Here is a 22,885-nt window from a genome sequence, read left to right on the forward strand (position 1 = left end):
ACTGCTCTGAGATGTTTGGAGCACCTCTAAACATCAGTGAATCTCACACCGGCTAACACTGACTAACCACAGTGAGACGTTCTACACACATCAGGTAAGAGCAGCCTTATTTATCTTAATGTTTGGGGATTTAAACTTCAATAATTTCTTTGTTTCTAAAGAAATAATCAGTCTGTATAAGAAAAGGCTCTTTCTAGGTAGTGAAAGTGTTGTTAATCCAAAGTAAAAACACTTTTTAAACTGCAGCTTAGTTGCTTTAGAGTGGGACTGAGATAGTGTTGAAATTGCTGATGTCAGCCAACACCCTTCGGATAAAAAGGGAAAGCAAACATTCCTCACTGGTTACCACACTTATAATAATAATAATAATACTCTTTTAACACAAGGAAAACCTGAACACCCCTGTTAAGGCTTATCTGAACATTGTGTCTTTATTATTAATCCGGCATTTTCCACAGTCACAGAAACTTTTATGCAACAAGTGATACTCCATTGCCTCACTCATTCCTATTTTTCATTGTCAAGAATGCAATAAGAAAGATTGAGTGTCTATAGTCGTGATGCAACAGGCCATGCAGACATTGTGTCATTCAAAGGTGAAAGACATTTGCAGTGGGTTGTTAATCTTGTTCTACTCCGAACATCTTAAGATAGATTCTTGGCTCAGTTAAAGCTAAAGTTAATGCCCTACAGCATATAACTCATTCAGACAAGTGGGAGTAACATGGTTTTACTCTAAATACATTTCATATAATAAGCCTTACATACCATTTCACATATTTTAATACTGGAATATGAGGTATTTTTTCAAAGGTCATCTATGTTATGAACCATCTAATATGTCAAAGGCATCTGTATGTTCATTACAAGCAAACATAATGAACACAAATGTAGTTATTATTAGAATCAGAGCTGCAACGATTATCTGACATGTTGATTTACAAAAAAATGGATTGACAATCATTTGACAGATGAATTAGGATATTGTAAAGTTAAATAAAATAGAGTATTATAAAAAGTCCTAGATTCCTGAAGATATCATATCAGGCATTTTTGTGATGGTCACTTTCCCGAAGTTTTACAGTTTTACTCATGGGCACAAATATCTTCTATTTAGACAGATTGTCCTGGCTAAATTGAAGCTAAAGTTAGAAGCCCTATAACTCAAGCAGACGAGGAGGTCATAATCAAATAAATAATCTAGATAATACGTAGATAACAGATATTGAGGTGTAACTACTTGCTTGTACAATCTAATGTAATCTGAAACACATGTCTACTTGTTTGTTTTTGCCGACACTGTTACAGAGGTGGTAATTAAATCATATGTTTTAGCCCTGTGGCGTTGTAGTTGGACTGCATTCTATTGAGGAGTGTCTTTAATATTATGCACCCACCTTCAAGTGTCTTAATATGAATAACAAAATAAAGGATGCAGTACGTGCCCAATATCAACTGTATATAACATTTACACCTCTCAAATGTCAATAAAAGCGGACCAGTTTATGTTTCTGTAGACAGAGTTCCCGCCTATTTAACACAACATTAACTTTATTGTCACTATCTCCTCTGTGGTGTGAAAGTTAAGTACAATAGGCACATTATTACCAGTGAAGCTACAGTATCTTCACATACTTCAGGCAGGTGGAGCATCACGATATGATAAGCAAACAGCACGGTGCAATAAATGTAAAGTAAATGTTCAACATCTAATTCAGGACACGGCCTCAAACAGCACATTGAGCAGCACTGCAGGACAGCTGTTGTCATACAATACACGGTCTGTGGTTCGGCATGTTGTAAAAAGTACACACCTTCAGTCTACTGAGAAATGACAGTAGTGCCACTTTTTACTTGCTTAAGGTGCGTGAATGGTGATTAACATGTCATGCGGAAAAGGTAATTTAGTTGACTTTCTGACACAATTTGCACAGTAAGTGAAATGGAAGTGATTATAAAGAGAATGGAGCCTTGTCTAGAGTTACCCTCTCTGTTGTGTATTGCAACAGTTAGCAGGTTTGTGAAGGCCATGAGCAAGTTCCATCCACACCTTGTTTTCTTAGAGTGTGTTTTCAATCCTCCTGAAGGCAATGACATAATGTATCACACAGAGCCTGAGCCACAAATCTATCAACAGAAGGTCTGGAAAATAATGTTTGAATGATGTCATTTTGCATCAGTGAAACGGTTAGAACTTGAATATTTCGGTTATTCATTGTCAGTCTGGTACTGTATCGTCTCATTCACATTTAATTCAAAGCTTTTCATAGGATCTAGAACACTAAAACACTAAAATATATTGCACTGTTGTTAAGTTTTATAGTGTTGGATATTTTTCAAACCTCACTGGCTCTCTGCCTGTTTAAATCTTGACCTTTCCCTCCCACACACTCCCACTTTCCCTACTTTTTTTTTGTATGTGTTATTTCTATTTGTTGAATGTGATCTATTTGATTGCATTCCTGTTTTCTTTGGTTTTCTTGGTTTGTGAAGCCACAATAGTTTTGAAATCCTATTATTATTAATATTTCCCAAATGTTATAAATACGGTCAGTTTTTTCCCCTCATCACCCGATGTATCATAATATGCAATGCGTCTATTTTTCTCTTTCAGCAATGAATCAATCTATTCTAAAAAACGAATATTATCCCCAACTCTACAGTTCCCCATTAGTTTAAAGGAGCATTTAAGCGTCTTTCAACTCATTGTTCCGGTTTACATTCACTACTCTCTTATTATACTTGTGTCAGCTGCAGCAGGCATGCATTTTAAGAAAAAAGGTTAACCTCTGTACACTGCCAGAACCAAACAGCAGACAGATACAGTTAAAGAGACATTTCCTTCACAAGGCGGTAGGGGGGGGAAACGGTTAAAAGGAGTGTAAACATTGATCATTATAATGATTGGGTAATAATGATAAGTAATTGTAACTGCAGTGTGTCACAAATATTTCTGAGCCTTATCACAACACAGGGCATTTGGCTGGACCAGTTCTGAAGCATGACGTGTTGGCATGCCAAAGCAAATACATGATTATTGTGAAACAAGTTCATGAATTGGCACAGATTCTTTCTGATTCTTAAACAAATATGACGAAATGGGAAGAAGATTCCTAATTTAATTACAATATTTATTTCCCATGCACACTAATGTAGGGATTAGGTTTGAAGAAGGGTGGATTATGCAGTCAGAAAAAATACTTTCAATAAATTGTAAGGTATGTAGAATAAAGACCTCCATTTGACTGTCATTACAGGTACAGTTACCTCTATTAGGTTTTATTAAACATATTTTTTCAAGTGTTTAAGAATACCTAAATTCATATTTTGATTTATGTTTCTGCATACATTACTTTTTATATATACACAAGATGATGTCTGTACCGTCAAACTAGATATACTATTGATGGCATAAAAACATTCTTTGTTGCTTAAATCAGGGGTTCCCAACCTTTATTGTGCCAAGGACCGGCAGATACATTAAAAAAAATCGCGGACCGGTTGTCAATTTTATCTGATTTTAATATTTACTCACCAGCAGGTAGCAACAGAGACTAATTGTATTTAACAGCCTGAACAAATACTAGAACAATATGCATCCAAAACATATTAGGCTTGTTTGAGACGAGCTGCGGCTCGCCTCGAAAGTAGACGAGAATAGCCGATCGCAGCCGGGGGAGGTCTCAAAAAGCTCGCCTGAAGTCGGACAGCTCGGAGTCGGCTTCTTCTTCTTCTTCTTCTTCTCTCGGTTTTTTGGCGGATTTCAAACAACTTTAAGGTGCATACCGCCACCTCCGGAGTCGGCTTGACTCGGTTTGCATTTATAAATGCACACGGCATCTATTGCACGTCTGTCCGTCCTGGGAGAGGGATCCCTCCTCTGTTGCTCTCCCTGAGGTTTCTCCCATTTCCCCTTTAAACTGTGGGTTTTTCTCTGGAAGTTTTTCCTTGTATGATGTGAAACGTAAGGACAGAGGGTGTCGTATTGTCATACTGATATTCTGTACAAACTGTGAAGTCCACTGAGACAAATGTAACATTTGTGATATTGGGCTATATAAATAAACATTGATTGATAAAGAATGGACAAATGTGTTTAATCGTTAATGTCAGGTAGTAAGTAAATACATTTGTTCCTGCTCAAGATTAGATTCAACTTTATTGTTATTGCACAGATTACAGGTACTGAGACAACGAAATGTAGTTTAGCTTCTAACCAGGAGTGCATAAAGCAGTAAAGTGAAAAGTAATGTACACAATCTACAGAATAAAATATAGAATGAATTGAATGATGAATAAACAGTGAGGGGTATGAATACACTATATACACAGTAGCCTAGCCTAGTATGAACAGTGTGTTGTATGAATATGCTAAGATATATAAAGTATGACAACGGTAAGCAGTGCAAGTATAGTATACAAATATATAGATATTAATTTAATGATGATAAACATTGTGGAACAATGATGAAAAATGTGAATGGAAGTGGCGACGTAAAACTGACACAAAACAACAACACACTTTTGCCGAGCCAATGGAGAGTTTCATCCCCAGCACGGGGTAAAACCCACCAATGAGCGCTCAGCTCGAGATACCAGCAAGTCGTTTCCCATCAAGCATTTCGCTTCCGCAGCCCGTGGAGAGAAACTGCGCCGCCTCGCCGCGCCTCGCTCTCAAGTCTGCGGGCGTCTTTGTCCCGCGAGATTTCAACGTCTCATGTAGGCGAGCCTCCAGAGCAAGTCGGACAAAATGACTAACCATCATGCAACGCACAAGCAAGACGTTGATCGCAATTGCGCAGGTCTGCGCAGGTCTCGCTTGTCTCAAACAAGCCTATTAACAACGTTTAAAAAAAAAAAAAAAACGGTGTTTTTCGGAAAAACGGATTTTGACCGGTCCTGTTTTAACTGCTATTACATTAACACAAAAACCATTAATCATCACCAAATGTCATTGAACACCCTTTCAAACTGTAAATATGTATCAGACAACTGGTATACATGAAAAACTGCAGTACATATACAAAGACGAGACACTGAACATGTATTGCGTGTGCCAGGTGTGATCCATGTGGGGGGATGGGCACATAAGAGCGGGAAATGTATCAAATTGTTCTGTGTGTGTGTGTGTGAGTGCCAGGTGTGATTCACATGGGGGGATTGGGCACATAAGGGGGGGGACACATCTAGAGTATGTGTGTGTGTGTGTGTGTGTGTGTGTGTGTGTGTGTGTGTGTGTGTGTGTGTGTGGGTGTGTGTGTGTGTGTGTGTGTGTGTGTGTGGGGGGGGGGGGGGTGTGGGTGTGGGTGTGGGTGTGGGTGTGGGTGTTTGTGTGTGTGTTTTATCTGATCCGGATGGTTACTAATTCCTTTTCTTTATGGCGGTCATTTTTTACCGGGAACACCATGGGCGTTACAAAGTTGACTAAATCATCCAAAATGTAATGAAAGTGGTGATCAGCCATTTGATATGTTCAATTGTCTACTGTGAAGGATATCATAAAGCCTTAATACAATCGAATGTAAAACAAAAAAGTCATGATTGATGAAAGTAGTAAATCGGTCAGATTTGACCCGAAGACAACAGGAGGGTTAAACTGTTCTGAAGAAGGTAAACACAGTGAAGGCGGTGTGTAAAAAGGCACAGCTCTTGGCGCGCTGGTGCTGCACTTCTCAGAGGCGGAGTTATACGTCCCACTGCCTCCTGATGCTGCAGCCATTTCATGAAGTGAAGGAGGTTTTCCTTCCATAAAACAGCTGCGGGCATCAGATACTGTGAGAGTCCCGGACATGAATTCATAGATCAAGGCAGACTGGTTTACTCTCCTGTTTTGCCAAACCGGTGCTTAAACAAATAGCTCTACACCCCTGGCCGACATGTCCTTAAAATGAAATCCGAGTTTGAAATATATCTCAAATAATGTATGCACTGCCATTTCCCCACATAAACATAACAGTCTGCAATGAAACGGTTGTCTCCTGTGTGCTCCCAACCCACTTTCTTCAGTCTGCGTACAAATGACACGACTTTACACATTGGAAATGCGTGCAATAGAATTTGAATTTCAAAATAAAGTCACCGGAAACAGACGTAGGCCCTTAAGGGACATTTCGAGCATCATTGCGATACACACCACACACCCACTGAACTGATTACCCAAGATCCTCAGCTAGAAGCTCGGTGATTGGATTGTTTAGCCGCAATGCACGTTGGGATATGGTGTTAATGCGATATGAAATCCGAAAAACATTTTTAAAAAAAGAAAAGAAAAGAATACTTTATTCCGAGTGTGCTTGCTTTTCTCTTTGAAAGTCATCACATAAGGGCATTGTAATACACAGTTCGGCTGCATTAAATATTACACATCTGCCGTAGTTCTTTATTTATAGAGCCCTGATTAGAAGACTTACCTGACGTGGATCATAAATATATCAGCAATTAAACAACATCTTCAATTTCTCTTAACACAATACGTCTCCTTGCAGTATCAACATTAATTCGGCTGACTTTTATATTTGATCCAATTGGTAGATTGGTTATATTTACACCATAACGGTGCACAGCTGATAGAAAAGGACTTGTAGTTTTTAAAGATATTACTGATTTTCTTTGAATATAAGAATGTAAATAGTCAGGGTTTTTGGGTGATGGGAGACACATCTATGGATTCAGAATTTCAATAGCTTACCATTAAATGACGGATATACCTTTATATCGTGATGTTTTACAAATCAGATATTAATGTGTAGAAGTAAAACATGTGAAATATAGCAATATCCTGTAAAATTATGTGAAAACATGAATAAAACGACATCTTCAGATGTTATACATACATAAGTGTCCTACACTAATAATACAAAGTTATTATTAGTATGTGTGTGTACGTTGTGTGCACCGCCTAGTGGTTAAAGCACGTTATTTAATAATTTTTGTCGAATAATTTGATGAAAAAAATATTAAGAGTACATACAAAATAGGGGGAAAGTAGAAGGTCAATGATAGAAATATAGAATATAAAAAATCAAGAAGATACTGTAAGTGATCTCTACAATAAAACAGTTTAGTGCCGGATGTACAAAGATATTAATAGGAGGATGTGCAAAACAGACAAACTAATTAACCTTTATTTAAACATTAAAGAATACTTTAAGTTAAGGTCTTCTTTTGAATAAGAAAAAAGCTTTGGGGGTATCTACACATAAATATTAAGCCTGACAAAGTACTTAACGTCTAATATATTGCTTTCCTGCAATGTTAACTATGTTGAAGCACTTATTTTAACTGATATTATACATATTAATTATAGAATAGAATAGAATAGAATCGGAGGGATGAAACCCCTCTTTATTGGTCACACATGCAGAGCACACAGCACACAGCACACAGTGACATTTGGCCTCTGCATTTAACCCATCCTAGTACCAGGAGTCTAGTACTAGGAGCAGTGGGCAGCTATTGTACAGAGCCCGGGGAGCAATGGGAGTGGGGGGGGAAGGGGGTTTTCCGGTGCCTTGCTCAAGGGCACCATGGCAGGGCCCAGGAGGTGAACTGGGACCTCTCCAAGTAGCAGGCCACACTCCATATTTAGGTATGTTCGGGGACTTGAACCGGCGACCCTACGGCTCACAGTTCAAGCCCCTACTGACTGAGCCACTACCGGACATTATACTCTTATGTATTTAGATAGTATAAGAAATGTGCAGAATATGACAGTTTAATGGTGGAGGTACACACATATTGATAGATGTCTTGTAATGCACTGTTGAGGAACCTGCGACCCAAGTTTTTCATTCATTGCATAACTACACCGTAGTTGTGTATATGATATGTCAATAAACCTTAGAAAATCTTGAAATCTTGAAAGGGATGTGCAAAATAGCCATTATATACAGTCTTTAATTAACTATTAGTAGAGAATAACGAATAATGAATTTACTTTATAGGGATCTGCAGATAAATGTTCGAGTCCAGTTTTGGATAGTCTGCCGTGGTTTCGTTCGATTTCAAAGAGCTGTTTGACGCTCGGCGTAACCTTGGCACACTGCCACTCCAACATCCAATCCCAGAGCTTGAAGATTAATCACGAGGTTTGTCAAGCAATGGGACTGTAGTCCCAAACGATAGCTGAGGATTATGGGTAGTGTAGTGTCTTCGGCCATCCTAAACTCTGAAATGTTTTTCGGATATCACATCGCATTAACACCATATCCCAACGTGCATTGCGGCTAAAACATCCAATCACCGAGCTTCAAGCTGTGGATCAAAAAGCTCAAAATGTCCCTTATAGGCCTACGTCTATTTCCGGTGACTTTATTTACGGCTAAAAGGTCCAAGATTATAGAATTAAACGAATAAATAAAAACAAGGATAATTGTGTGTTATAGTAAATACAGTAACAGTGTGTTATTTAGAAAAGAATAACAAATTAGAAGGAAAAAAAGATTTAAAAAAATACAGATTTCAGTATTCTGAGGCTCTGAGGCCCATTTCTTTTCCTCACAGATGGCAAAAAAAGTCAGAAATTATACGATTTAAATAAAAACAATAATCGTGGCTTGGTATTGAGTAAGAACATGTTTTTATGAACCACACAGCTTCCGGTCTACCAAGACCCGACCGGACATAAATAAGTGGTGCAGGCACGAAACGTGGTGTATCATATACACGCAAAATCGGACTTCTGCGTATCTATTGCACGCATTTCCAATGTGTAAAGTCGTGTCATTTGTACGCAGACTGAAGAGAGTGGGTTGGTGCTCCTCTTCCTACTTGCCGCACCGGTAACTTTCTCGTGCAAACGAGAGGCTGAGACCTTAGGCTGAGCCGCCGAATCCCTCGGAACATCATAAAAGCCATTTTCAACGGTTTTCTGGTGAAAGTTTAACTAGGCACTTTGGCTCGACCAAAAATCGCTTTTAAATGTGCTTTATAAATAAAACTTGATTTGATTTGATTTGATTTAGGCTACTGGATGAAATAATATGACTGGTATAGGTGCGAAAATTAAACACTTTTTGAAAAAAACATTATGATAAAATATTTTTATATATTTATAATCCTGCAAATATTACGATAAACTCATAGCTATTTCGCGGCCCGGCAGTAACACCTCCGCGGGCCGGTACCGGTCCGCGGCCCGGGGGTTGGGAACCCCTGGCTTAAATAATGTAATTTGTTGGCAAAAAAACCACATTTATAGTGGACTGAGTGCCACTATCCAATATCACCCTTGTTGTTATCAGGCACATTTACACATCAAGTGTGAGTGTGTGTATTTATTGAGTTGCGAGTAGCCTAGATAAACTGGGTAAACACAAAGGTACAATTTCAATACATGATAAAAAGACTAGGCTGATAACGAACATAGAGAGAGAGATTTGATGAGCAGAATGTTCATCACCTGCCTTATCTCAACAGGGACCGAGTTTCAAAGCTCTAACAGGTCGGGGTACCTTTGGCCTTCATCAGGAGCGGCCCGGAACCTCCGAGGAGCTGAGGCTGCAGACTGATAAGGAAACAATAAGGTTAGGAAAAAAACTTGAACTAACCAACTTTTTCTTGCACAGTCTGGTGATTTAGAGGCTTTACTATATTATTTTTTAAACTTCATGGCCTTAACTCAATTACCAAATTTCACTTTCAGTATTTTGCTGCAATATATTAGATATTCCTATAAGGGCCAATAGGCAAACATTAGTGTTAAGCCTTTTTGCATTCCCTGAAATGTATTAGCATTCAAAACAAACAGAAAACAAGTAAAACAGCTGCAATTCTAAATTGAAAAAGAGAGCCACAGTAAACCCTCATGTTAATATGTTTAAAAATCATCACAGTTGAAGTAGTTGCAACTGTCTTCCCTTCATTTAGGAACTACTTTACTACAATTATTAAGGCCTTTATACCCTACGACGTTCTTGAATTTTTATCTTGGCTTCTTCTAAAGATTAAATAATTGACAGTATGAAAACACATTGGCCAAACAATTTGTGATTCGAAATCAAGCAAGGTTTTCATGTGATGAACTTGTGGACACCACAACATAACCAAGGAGAGTAGCAATGCAAGTCCAAAGAACAACATAATGCAAAACAATTACAAATCATTTTCATTGATGGTTTGGTGAGATTTCATAGTAATATTAAGATATTTATATAAGTGTGCCTTGTTGTCTACTAATAGAGGAACTGACTATGAGCAAGAAGTGTGAAATAAATAAATGTATAGTTATCCTCTTAGCGCTTCATATTTAGAGAAAAATAATTTCACAAATGTAGATGCGGAAAACAATTAATCAAGTTCAGTTATGTTGAAACTGTTTTAAAAATATAGTAATAATACTTTATGGTTATTGTAGAGGCTGTAGTAAGTGGTGCTGTTCAATTGTACTGAATTAAAAAGAAAGGGATTTTAAGAACTCCAAACTTATTTATACAAACGATGTATGTATTCACTATTATTATTATTATCAACAGCAACATGAACTACAGTCTCCAGAATTAACATAATGTATATCCTAGGCTTGTACATTTAACAATGTAAAGACTTTCTTCATAGGAATTTCTGTAAACATTTGTAATGGACACAACAACTATATAACTCACAGAAAATGCATCCAAACCAATTTAAGCAACTGTTTCTGTGTTATACAGCTCTTGAGGCAAAGATGGACTCCAAGCAAAATGGCCACACACAAGTCCAGGGACCTGTGGGGGGCATCTTTTTGGAGAAAACAAAGGAGAAGATAACCATATATCAAGCCATGAAGAAACGTCTGCTTAAGCCAGGAACAGCATTAGCCCTGCTGGAAGCACAAGCAGCCACAGTAGGTATCGTAGACCCAATAAACAACAGAATACTTCCTGTTGTAGATGCTGTTAAGGAGGGAATAGTTGGACCGGAGATGAAAGAAAAGCTCCTCATAGCAGAGAAAGCTGTCAGTGGCTATGTAGACCCCTACACTAACCAAATGATATCTGTATTCCAAGCAATTCGAAAAGATTTAGTCCCAATAGAATATGGATTGAGGCTGCTGGAAGCACAGATTGCCACAAATGGCCTGTTTGATCCTCTTGAGAAGTCAACTATTTCAGTTGAATCAGCAATTCAAAAGGGCTACTATGAAAAAGGTTTGCTCAATGACCAGATGTCCGAGCTCAAAGTATTCTACAATCCAAGCTCACAAGAAAATCTAAACTACCAAAACCTCCTAGAAAAATGCACCGTGGAGCCTGACACAGGCCTGGTGCTCCTTCCTGTTTGCATCACTTTTAAAGGTCTGCGGAGAGGTATTTCCTCCACTAAACTTTTTGAGTCACAGATCATTGACAAACAAACATTTGATGACCTACAGAAGGGAAAGACCAACACACAGGATGTGATGTTGATGGAAACAGTGAAAGAATACTTGGAGGGCAAAGGCAGTATCGCAGGCATTGCTGAACTCTCATCTAATCAGAGAATGAGCATTTATGAAGCCATGAAGAAAGGTATACTGATGCCTGGAACAGCACTTGTTCTACTGGAGGCACAAGCTGCAACTGGATTCATGATTGATCCTGTGGAAAATAAAAAGTACACTGTGGATGAGGCCATCAAAAACAACGTTTTTGGCCCAGAATATCATGCAAAGCTGCGTTCTGCTGAGCGAGCAGTTACTGGCTACAAAGACCCATATTCAGGTGAAACTATATCCCTGTTTCAAGCCATGTCAAAAGACCTCATGGTTAAGGAACATGGGATCCGCCTTCTTGAGGCGCAAATTGCTACAGGTGGAATAATAGATCCCATCAACAGTCACAGACTACCAACAGAAGTGGCCTTCAAAAGAGGTTATTTTGATGAAGAAATGAACGCCATACTTGAGGATTCAGGGGATGACACAAAAGGTTTCTTTGACCCAAACACAAAAGATAACCTAACTTATCTTCAGCTGATGCAAAGGTGTGTCACTGATCCAATAACTGGACTGTGTCTCCTCCCTCTCCTCTCCAAGTCAGACTGCCTGAATTTCAACTTTATTGACTACCAAACTAAAATGACTTTCAAAGAGGAGAAGGTCAACGTGACATGCGGGAAGTACATGGGAATGACAGTATCTTGGTGGGAACTCCTCATGTCAGAATACTTTGATGAACACCAGAGGCGAGACATCATTCAAAAGTTTAGAGAGGGGAAGCTCAATATCAAGATGGTTACCAAAACAATTCTGGAAGTCATTGAAAAGTCTGTGAAAACAACAAACTGCGTCTTTGAAGGCATCAGAGAAACCGTTACAGCCAAACAGCTTGTGGACGCAGATATCATTAGTAAAGAGGTTATGGAGGATCTGGAAAAGGGAAAAACGTCAGTGAAGGAAGTGATAGCAGATGAAAGTGTAAATGTCTACCTACAGGGGAAAGACAGCATTGCAGGCATTTTGCTTCCTGATTCTCAAATCATGAGCATTTACCAGGCCAAACAAAAAGGGAGGTTGATGCCAGGAACTGCTCTGATTCTACTGGAGGCACAAGCAGCAACCGGGTTCATCATTGACCCAATCGGAAACAGAAAGTTTTCAGTGGATGATGCAGTCAAAGCAAAGATTGTGGGGCCTGACGTGTGTCAAAAGTTGCGCTCAGCAGAGAAAGCGGTCACTGGATACAAAAATCCATATGATGGCCAAATAATCTCATTGTTCCAAGCCATGCAAAAAGATCTCATCGTCAAAGACCATGGAATTCGACTCTTGGAAGCACAAATTGCCACTGGTGGGATCATTGACCCAGTGAACAGCCATCGCATTCCTGTCCATGTGGCCTATAAGAAGGGATACTTCAATGAGGAAATGAATGAGATACTGGCTGACCCAAGTGACGACACCAAAGGATTCTTTGACCCCAACACCCATGAGAACCTGACATACTTGCAGCTCATGGCCAGATGTGTTAGAGATCCTAGTACAGGTCTTTGCCTCTTGCCACTCAAAAGCAAAAGCAACAGAATTAACATAGATGAAAATATGAAGGAGACGTTCAAAGCAACAACAGTTACTGTTAAATATGGAAGGTTCAAAGACAAACACACAACACTTTGGGAACTTATCAATTCAGAGTATTTGACAGGGGACAAAAGACAGGAGCTTTTCAAGCTCTTCAAATCAAGGAAAATCACAATCGAGCTACTGACTGTCACCATTTTAGAGATCATTAAGAGTAAGGAGATAAAACAGCAAGCAGGGCTGAACTTTACGAGTCTCAGAGGAGAGGTCTCTGTGGTGGATCTTTTGCAACTTGAAATAGTGAATGAAACAACGTACAACAGTTTGATTGATGGAACGATAACAAGCACTGATGTGATGAACATGGACAGTGTGAGAGATTACCTACATGGGAAAAGTTGTGTAGCTGGAGTGATACTGCAACCCTCCAATAAAAAGCTGAGCATCTATGAGGCACAGAGAATCGGCATTCTCACACCTGGCACTGCCCTCTGCCTACTTGAAGCACAAGCGGCCACAGGGTTTATTGTTGATCCTTTGGAAAACAAGAAACTCACAGTAAAACAAGCTATCAGAGAAAAGTTGATTGGTCCACAGATGCATGAAAAGCTTTTGTCTGCAGAGAGGGCGGTCACTGGATACACAGATCCATACACTGGTCAAAAGATCTCTCTTTTCCAAGCTTTACAAAAGGATCTGATTGTCAAGCAGCATGGCCTCCGTTTACTTGAGGCCCAGATTGCTACAGGTGGTATCATTGATCCTCTGAAGTGTCTTCACTTACCTCTTGAGGTTGCATACAGGGAAGGGTATTTTGATGCAGAACTTAATAAGGTCCTAACAGATCCGACTGATGACACAAAAGGGTTTTTTGACCCACAGACACAACATAATTTGACATACATGGAGATGCTAGGTAGATGTGTACAAGATAAGGATACAGGACTGTTTCTCCTGCCACTGACTGACAAGTCAAAAGCTACTGAGATAAAGGTAAAAATGTACACGGACACAGAGATAAAGCAAGAGCTTCAAAAGACAACAGTGACCATATCAGTGGGACACTACTCAGGGAAATCTGTGTCTCTCTGGGACTTGATTCACTCTGGGTACTTTACCGAGGATCAGCAGCTTGAATTCATTGAGAAGTACAGAGCAAGAAAGATTACCACAGAAACCATAATTACATCAGTGATTTCCACCATTAAAAAACTGGAGAAGAGCAAAACTTCCAAAATGATAATGGGCCTGAGAAAACCGGTCTCTGCACAAAAACTACTAGATTCTGATGTTATTGATGCAGATACATTCAAACAGGTGAATAAAGGAAAACTCACTCTTGAATCAGTTGTCCAACATGAACCTGTGAGAGGATACCTTAAGGGAACCGGAAGCATTGCTGGAATAAAAGTTCATCCATCTCAACAAGTAATGAGCATATATGAGGCAAAAAAGGAAGATCTGTTGACACCTGGCATTGCACTTCTACTGCTTGAGGCGCAGGCAGCAACAGGATGGATCATTGATCCTCTGAAAAACAAGAACTATGCTGTTGATGAGGCAGCAAAAGAACAAATAATTGGACCAGATTTACATGAGCAACTTCTCTCAGCTGAAAGAGCTGTCACTGGCTACAAAGATCCATACACTGATGCAACAATATCACTGTTTGAAGCCATGGATAAACAGCTGATTCAAAAAAGCGATGGTATACGTCTTCTTGAGGCGCAGATGGCAACTGGAGGAATCATAGACCCAAATCAAAGTCACAGACTACCTGTTCATGTTGCTATCAAAAAGGGATATCTGGATGACGAAATCAGCAAAACTCTGTTGAACCCAGATGATGACGCAAAGGGATTTTTTGATCCAAACACTAAAGAGAAAATCTCTTACCATCAGCTGATAAAGCAATGCGAGAAAGATCCTGAAACTGGGCTACTTCTTCTACCCCTGTACAAAGAGCAATCCCATGTATTTCACACTGATGAGCAGATAGAGCTTACACTCAAAAACAAAGCTATCATCATAAATGCAGGGAGATTTAAAGACAAAGAAGTGACATTGTGGGAAGTGTTACTCTCTGAATATATTTCGGAACAAAAAAGGGAGCAGCTCATACAACAATACAAGAAAGGATCCACGAAAATAGAGGAGCTCATTGAAATACTCACTGTTATTGTTACAGAGGTTTCATCCAAAGAAAGAAAGTTTAAAGGACTACGAAAGCAAGTTTCAGCCAGTGAGTTGTTTGAGTCTAAGATTATCTCAAAAGAGCTTTTCACACAGATAATACAAGGGGAAATAACCGAAGATAATGTTGACAAGATGGAATCGATTCAGAAATACCTCGGAGCTACAAACTGTATAGCAGGTGTCAGAGTTGAATCTACAAAGAAAGTGATGAGCATCTACGAGGCCAAGACAAAACGCCTGCTGACCCCTGGGACATCTCTTGTACTGCTTGAGGCTCAAGCTGCCACTGGCTTTGTCATTGACCCAGTGAACAACAAGAAACTCTCTGTAGAGGAAGCTGTGGCTCAAGGAGTGGTTGGCAGTGAGTGGAAAAAAAAACTGCTTTCAGCAGAAAGGGCAGTGACAGGATACATAGATCACTACACTGGAAACACAATTTCCTTGTTCCAAGCCTTGAAAAAAGATCTTATTGTGAAAGATCATGGAATTCGTCTCCTTGAAGCCCAAATTGCCACTGGAGGCATAATTGACCCAGTGCACAGTCACAGAGTACCTGTACAGGTGGCATACACAAGAGGCTACTTTGATGAAGAAATGAACCAGATCCTGTCCGACCCTGATGATGACACCAAGGGCTTCTTTGATCCCAACACTCAAGAGAACCTCACATATCTACAGCTGGTTGAGAGGTGTGTCACAGATCCCATTACAGGCCTTAGCTTACTGGTGATTGCAAAGAAAGGAGAGTTTTATTTCTTTGTCGATGAGGCAACAAAACTCATTTTGAAATCTACAACCACAACCAAAGCAGGAGGAAAATACCAAAGAACAACAGTGTCTCTGTGGGATCTGCTCTACTCCAAATACATCACTGAGGAGAAGAGGAGAGAGCTTGTGCAACAGTACAAGTCTGGATCAATCACAATCGAACACTTCCTGAAAATAATACTGACAATCATTGAGCAGCAGACTATAACAACCTCGTCCTCCTCAATCGTCATGTGCCAACCACCAGAAAGACAAGTGGACAGCAGCACACAATCTACTATCAGGACTACAGTCACAAAGACAACTGAAGTTCAAAACTTCCAGGGAATAAGAAAAGACGTCACAGCTAGTGAGTTGTTTAAATCACAAATCATCAATGAGGACCTCTACAACAATCTTACAGCTGGAAATGTCACAGTGACAGAAGTAAGTGAAATGGATTCGGTGCGAAGGTACTTAGAGGGAACTAACAGCATTGCAGGAGTGTACCTGCAGTCCACCAAAGAGACCCTGAGTATCAATGAAGCCAAAAGCAAAGGCCTGCTAACTCCTGGTACTACTCTTGTTCTACTTGAGGCTCAAGCTGCCACTGGCTTTGTCATTGACCCAGTGAACAACAAGAAACTTTCAGTGGAAGAAGCTGTATCTCAAAGAGTGGTTGGCAGCGAATGGAAAAACAAACTGCTTTCAGCAGAAAGGGCAGTGACAGGATACAAAGATCCCTACACTGGAGACACAATTTCCTTGTTCCAAGCCTTGAAAAAAGATCTTATTGTGAAAGATCATGGAATTCGTCTCCTTGAAGCCCAAATTGCCACTGGAGGCATAATTGACCCAGTGCACAGTCACAGAGTACCTGTACAGGTGGCATACACAAGAGGCTACTTTGATGAAGAAATGAACCAGATCCTGTCCGACCCTGATGATGACACCAAGGGCTTCTTTGATCCCAACACTCAAGAGAACCTCACATATCTTCAGCTGGTTGAGAGGTGTGTCACAGATCCCATTACAGGCCTTAGCTTACTGGTGATTGCAAAGAAAGGAGAGGTTTATTTCTTTGTTGATGAGGCAACAAAACTCATTTTGAAATCTACAACCACAACCAAAGCAGGAGGAAAATACCAAAGAACAACAGTGTCTCTGTGGGATCTGCTCTACTCCAAATACATCACTGAGGAGAAGAGGAGAGAGCTTGTGCAACAGTACAAGTCTGGATCAATCACAATCGAACACTTCCTGAAAATAATACTGACAATCATTGAGCAGCAGACTATAACAACCTCGTCCTCCTCAATCGGCATGTGCCAACCACCAGAAAGACAAGTGTGCAGCAGCACACAATCTACTATCACGACTACAGTCACAAAGACAACTGAAGTTCAAAACTTCCAGGGAATAAGAAAAGACGTCACAGCTAGTGAGTTGTTTAAATCACAAATCATCAATGAGGACCTCTACAACAATCTTACAGCTGGAAATGTCACAGTGACAGAAGTAAGTGAAATGGATTCAGTGCGGAGGTACTTAGAGGGAACTAACAGCATTGCAGGAGTGTACCTGCAGTCCACCAAAGAGACCCTGAGTATCAATGAAGCCAAAAGCAAAGGCCTGCTAACTCCTGGTACTACTCTTGTTCTACTTGAGGCTCAAGCTGCCACTGGCTTTGTCATTGACCCAGTGAACAACAAGAAACTTTCAGTGGAAGAAGCTGTATCTCAAAGAGTGGTTGGCAGCGAATGGAAAAACAAACTGCTTTCAGCAGAAAGGGCAGTGACAGGATACAAAGATCCCTACACTGGAGACACAATTTCCTTGTTCCAAGCCTTGAAAAAAGATCTTATTGTGAAAGATCATGGAATTCGTCTCCTTGAAGCCCAAATTGCCACTGGAGGCATAATTGACCCAGTGCACAGTCACAGAGTACCTGTACAGGTGGCATACACAAGAGGCTACTTTGATGAAGAAATGAACCAGATCCTGTCTGACCCTGATGATGACACCAAGGGCTTCTTTGATCCCAACACTCAAGAGAACCTCACATATCTACAGCTGGTTGAGAGGTGTGTCACAGATCCCATTACAGGCCTTAGCTTACTGGTGATTGCAAAGAAAGGAGAGGTTTATTTCTTTGTTGATGAGGCAACAAAACTCATTTTGAAATCTACAACCACAACCAAAGCAGGAGGAAAATACCAAAGAACAACAGTGTCTCTGTGGGATCTGCTCTACTCCAAATACATCACTGAGGAGAAGAGGAGAGAGCTTGTGCAACAGTACAAGTCTGGATCAATCACAATCGAACACTTCCTGAAAATAATACTGACAATCATTGAGCAGCAGACTATAACAACCTCGTCCTCCTCAATCGTCATGTGCCAACCACCAGAAAGACAAGTGGACAGCAGCACACAATCTACTATCAGGACTACAGTCACAAAGACAACTGAAGTTCAAAACTTCCAGGGAATAAGAAAAGACGTCACAGCTAGTGAGTTGTTTAAATCACAAATCATCAATGAGGACCTCTACAACAATCTTACAGCTGGAAATGTCACAGTGACAGAAGTAAGTGAAATGGATTCGGTGCGAAGGTACTTAGAGGGAACTAACAGCATTGCAGGAGTGTACCTGCAGTCCACCAAAGAGACCCTGAGTATCAATGAAGCCAAAAGCAAAGGCCTGCTAACTCCTGGTACTACTCTTGTTCTACTTGAGGCTCAAGCTGCCACTGGCTTTGTCATTGACCCAGTGAACAACAAGAAACTTTCAGTGGAAGAAGCTGTATCTCAAAGAGTGGTTGGCAGCGAATGGAAAAACAAACTGCTTTCAGCAGAAAGGGCAGTGACAGGATACAAAGATCCCTACACTGGAGACACAATTTCCTTGTTCCAAGCCTTGAAAAAAGATCTTATTGTGAAAGATCATGGAATTCGTCTCCTTGAAGCCCAAATTGCCACTGGAGGCATAATTGACCCAGTGCACAGTCACAGAGTACCTGTACAGGTGGCATACACAAGAGGCTACTTTGATGAAGAAATGAACCAGATCCTGTCTGACCCTGATGATGACACCAAGGGCTTCTTTGATCCCAACACTCAAGAGAACCTCACATATCTTCAGCTGGTTGAGAGGTGTGTCACAGATCCCATTACAGGCCTTAGCTTACTGGTGATTGCAAAGAAAGGAGAGGTTTATTTCTTTGTTGATGAGGCAACAAAACTCATTTTGAAATCTACAACCACAACCAAAGCAGGAGGAAAATACCAAAGAACAACAGTGTCTCTGTGGGATCTGCTCTACTCCAAATACATCACTGAGGAGAAGAGGAGAGAGCTTGTGCAACAGTACAAGTCTGGATCAATCACAATCGAACACTTCCTGAAAATAATACTGACAATCATTGAGCAGCAGACTATAACAACCTCGTCCTCCTCAATCGTCATGTGCCAACCACCAGAAAGACAAGTGGACAGCAGCACACAATCTACTATCAGGACTACAGTCACAAAGACAACTGAAGTTCAAAACTTCCAGGGAATAAGAAAAGACGTCACAGCTTGTGAGTTGTTTAAATCACAAATCATCAATGAGGACCTCTACAACAATCTTACAGCTGGAAATGTCACAGTGACAGAAGTAAGTGAAATGGATTCGGTGCGAAGGTACTTAGAGGGAACTAACAGCATTGCAGGAGTGTACCTGCAGTCCACCAAAGAGACCCTGAGTATCTATGGAGCCAAAAGCAAAGGCCTGCTAACTCCTGGTACTACTCTTGTTCTACTTGAGGCTCAAGCTGCCACTGGCTTTGTCATTGACCCAGTGAACAACAAGAAACTTTCAGTGGAAGAAGCTGTATCTCAAAGAGTGGTTGGCAGCGAATGGAAAAACAAACTGCTTTCAGCAGAAAGGGCAGTGACAGGATACAAAGATCCCTACACTGGAGACACAATTTCCTTGTTCCAAGCCTTGAAAAAAGATCTTATTGTGAAAGATCATGGAATTCGTCTCCTTGAAGCCCAAATTGCCACTGGAGGCATAATTGACCCAGTGCACAGTCACAGAGTACCTGTACAGGTGGCATACACAAGAGGCTACTTTGATGAAGAAATGAACCAGATCCTGTCTGACCCTGATGATGACACCAAGGGCTTCTTTGATCCCAACACTCAAGAGAACCTCACATATCTTCAGCTGGTTGAGAGGTGTGTCACAGATCCCATTACAGGCCTTAGCTTACTGGTGATTGCAAAGAAAGGAGAGTTTTATTTCTTTGTTGATGAGGCAACAAAACTCATTTTGAAATCTACAACCACAACCAAAGCAGGAGGAAAATACCAAAGAACAACAGTGTCTCTGTGGGATCTGCTCTACTCCAAATACATCACTGAGGAGAAGAGGAGAGAGCTTGTGCAACAGTACAAGTCTGGATCAATCACAATCGAACACTTCCTGAAAATAATACTGACAATCATTGAGCAGCAGACTATAACAACCTCGTCCTCCTCAATCGGCATGTGCCAACCACCAGAAAGACAAGTGGACAGCAGCACACAATCTACTATCAGGACTACAGTCACAAAGACAACTGAAGTTCAAAACTTCCAGGGAATAAGAAAAGACGTCACAGCTAGTGAGTTGTTTAAATCACAAATCATCAATGAGGACCTCTACAACAATCTTACAGCTGGAAATGTCACAGTGACAGAAGTAAGTGAAATGGATTCGGTGCGAAGGTACTTAGAGGGAACTAACAGCATTGCAGGAGTGTACCTGCAGTCCACCAAAGAGACCCTGAGTATCAATGAAGCCAAAAGCAAAGGCCTGCTAACTCCTGGTACTACTCTTGTTCTACTTGAGGCTCAAGCTGCCACTGGCTTTGTCATTGACCCAGTGAACAACAAGAAACTTTCAGTGGAAGAAGCTGTATCTCAAAGAGTGGTTGGCAGCGAATGGAAAAACAAACTGCTTTCAGCAGAAAGGGCAGTGACAGGATACAAAGATCCCTACACTGGAGACACAATTTCCTTGTTCCAAGCCTTGAAAAAAGATCTTATTGTGAAAGATCATGGAATTCGTCTCCTTGAAGCCCAAATTGCCACTGGAGGCATAATTGACCCAGTGCACAGTCACAGAGTACCTGTACAGGTGGCATACACAAGAGGCTACTTTGATGAAGAAATGAACCAGATCCTGTCTGACCCTGATGATGACACCAAGGGCTTCTTTGATCCCAACACTCAAGAGAACCTCACATATCTTCAGCTGGTTGAGAGGTGTGTCACAGATCCCATTACAGGCCTTAGCTTACTGGTGATTGCAAAGAAAGGAGAGGTTTATTTCTTTGTTGATGAGGCAACAAAACTCATTTTGAAATCTACAACCACAACCAAAGCAGGAGGAAAATACCAAAGAACAACAGTGTCTCTGTGGGATCTGCTCTACTCCAAATACATCACTGAGGAGAAGAGGAGAGAGCTTGTGCAACAGTACAAGTCTGGATCAATCACAATCGAACACTTCCTGAAAATAATACTGACAATCATTGAGCAGCAGACTATAACAACCTCGTCCTCCTCAATCGGCATGTGCCAACCACCAGAAAGACAAGTGGACAGCAGCACACAATCTACTATCAGGACTACAGTCACAAAGACAACTGAAGTTCAAAACTTCCAGGGAATAAGAAAAGACGTCACAGCTTGTGAGTTGTTTAAATCACAAATCATCAATGAGGACCTCTACAACAATCTTACAGCTGGAAATGTCACAGTGACAGAAGTAAGTGAAATGGATTCAGTGCGAAGGTACTTAGAGGGAACTAACAGCATTGCAGGAGTGTACCTGCAGTCCACCAAAGAGACCCTGAGTATCTATGGAGCCAAAAGCAAAGGCCTGCTAACTCCTGGTACTACTCTTGTTCTACTTGAGGCTCAAGCTGCCACTGGCTTTGTCATTGACCCAGTGAACAACAAGAAACTTTCAGTGGAAGAAGCTGTATCTCAAAGAGTGGTTGGCAGCGAATGGAAAAACAAACTGCTTTCAGCAGAAAGGGCAGTGACAGGATACAAAGATCCCTACACTGGAGACACAATTTCCTTGTTCCAAGCCTTGAAAAAAGATCTTATTGTGAAAGATCATGGAATTCGTCTCCTTGAAGCCCAAATTGCCACTGGAGGCATAATTGACCCAGTGCACAGTCACAGAGTACCTGTACAGGTGGCATACACAAGAGGCTACTTTGATGAAGAAATGAACCAGATCCTGTCCGACCCTGATGATGACACCAAGGGCTTCTTTGATCCCAACACTCAAGAGAACCTCACATATCTTCAGCTGGTTGAGAGGTGTGTCACAGATCCCATTACAGGCCTTAGCTTACTGGTGATTGCAAAGAAAGGAGAGGTTTATTTCTTTGTTGATGAGGCAACAAAACTCATTTTGAAATCTACAACCACAACCAAAGCAGGAGGAAAATACCAAAGAACAACAGTGTCTCTGTGGGATCTGCTCTACTCCAAATACATCACTGAGGAGAAGAGGAGAGAGCTTGTGCAACAGTACAAGTCTGGATCAATCACAATCGAACACTTCCTGAAAATAATACTGACAATCATTGAGCAGCAGACTATAACAACCTCGTCCTCCTCAATCGGCATGTGCCAACCACCAGAAAGACAAGTGGACAGCAGCACACAATCTACTATCACGACTACAGTCACAAAGACAACTGAAGTTCAAAACTTCCAGGGAATAAGAAAAGACGTCACAGCTAGTGAGTTGTTTAAATCACAAATCATCAATGAGGACCTCTACAACAATCTTACAGCTGGAAATGTCACAGTGACAGAAGTAAGTGAAATGGATTCAGTGCGAAGGTACTTAGAGGGAACTAACAGCATTGCAGGAGTGTACCTGCAGTCCACCAAAGAGACCCTGAGTATC

The 22,885-nt window shown here is 40.7% G+C and overlaps 1 protein-coding gene across 1 annotated transcript in view; it reads left to right on the forward strand.

The window, feature by feature from the left end:
- Positions 1-22,885, forward strand: part of eppk1 (epiplakin 1) — a 27,545-nt gene continuing 4,660 nt past the window's right edge. The window contains 3 exon segments of the mRNA XM_034124993.1: positions 1-94; positions 9,418-9,524; positions 10,650-22,885. Coding sequence (XP_033980884.1) covers positions 10,664-22,885 — 12,222 coding nt within the window. The 5' untranslated portion in view covers positions 1-94; positions 9,418-9,524; positions 10,650-10,663.

Source organism: Trematomus bernacchii, unplaced genomic scaffold (genome assembly GCF_902827165.1).
Source record: "Trematomus bernacchii unplaced genomic scaffold, fTreBer1.1, whole genome shotgun sequence".
In the NCBI taxonomy this organism is placed as follows: Eukaryota; Metazoa; Chordata; class Actinopteri; order Perciformes; family Nototheniidae; genus Trematomus; species Trematomus bernacchii.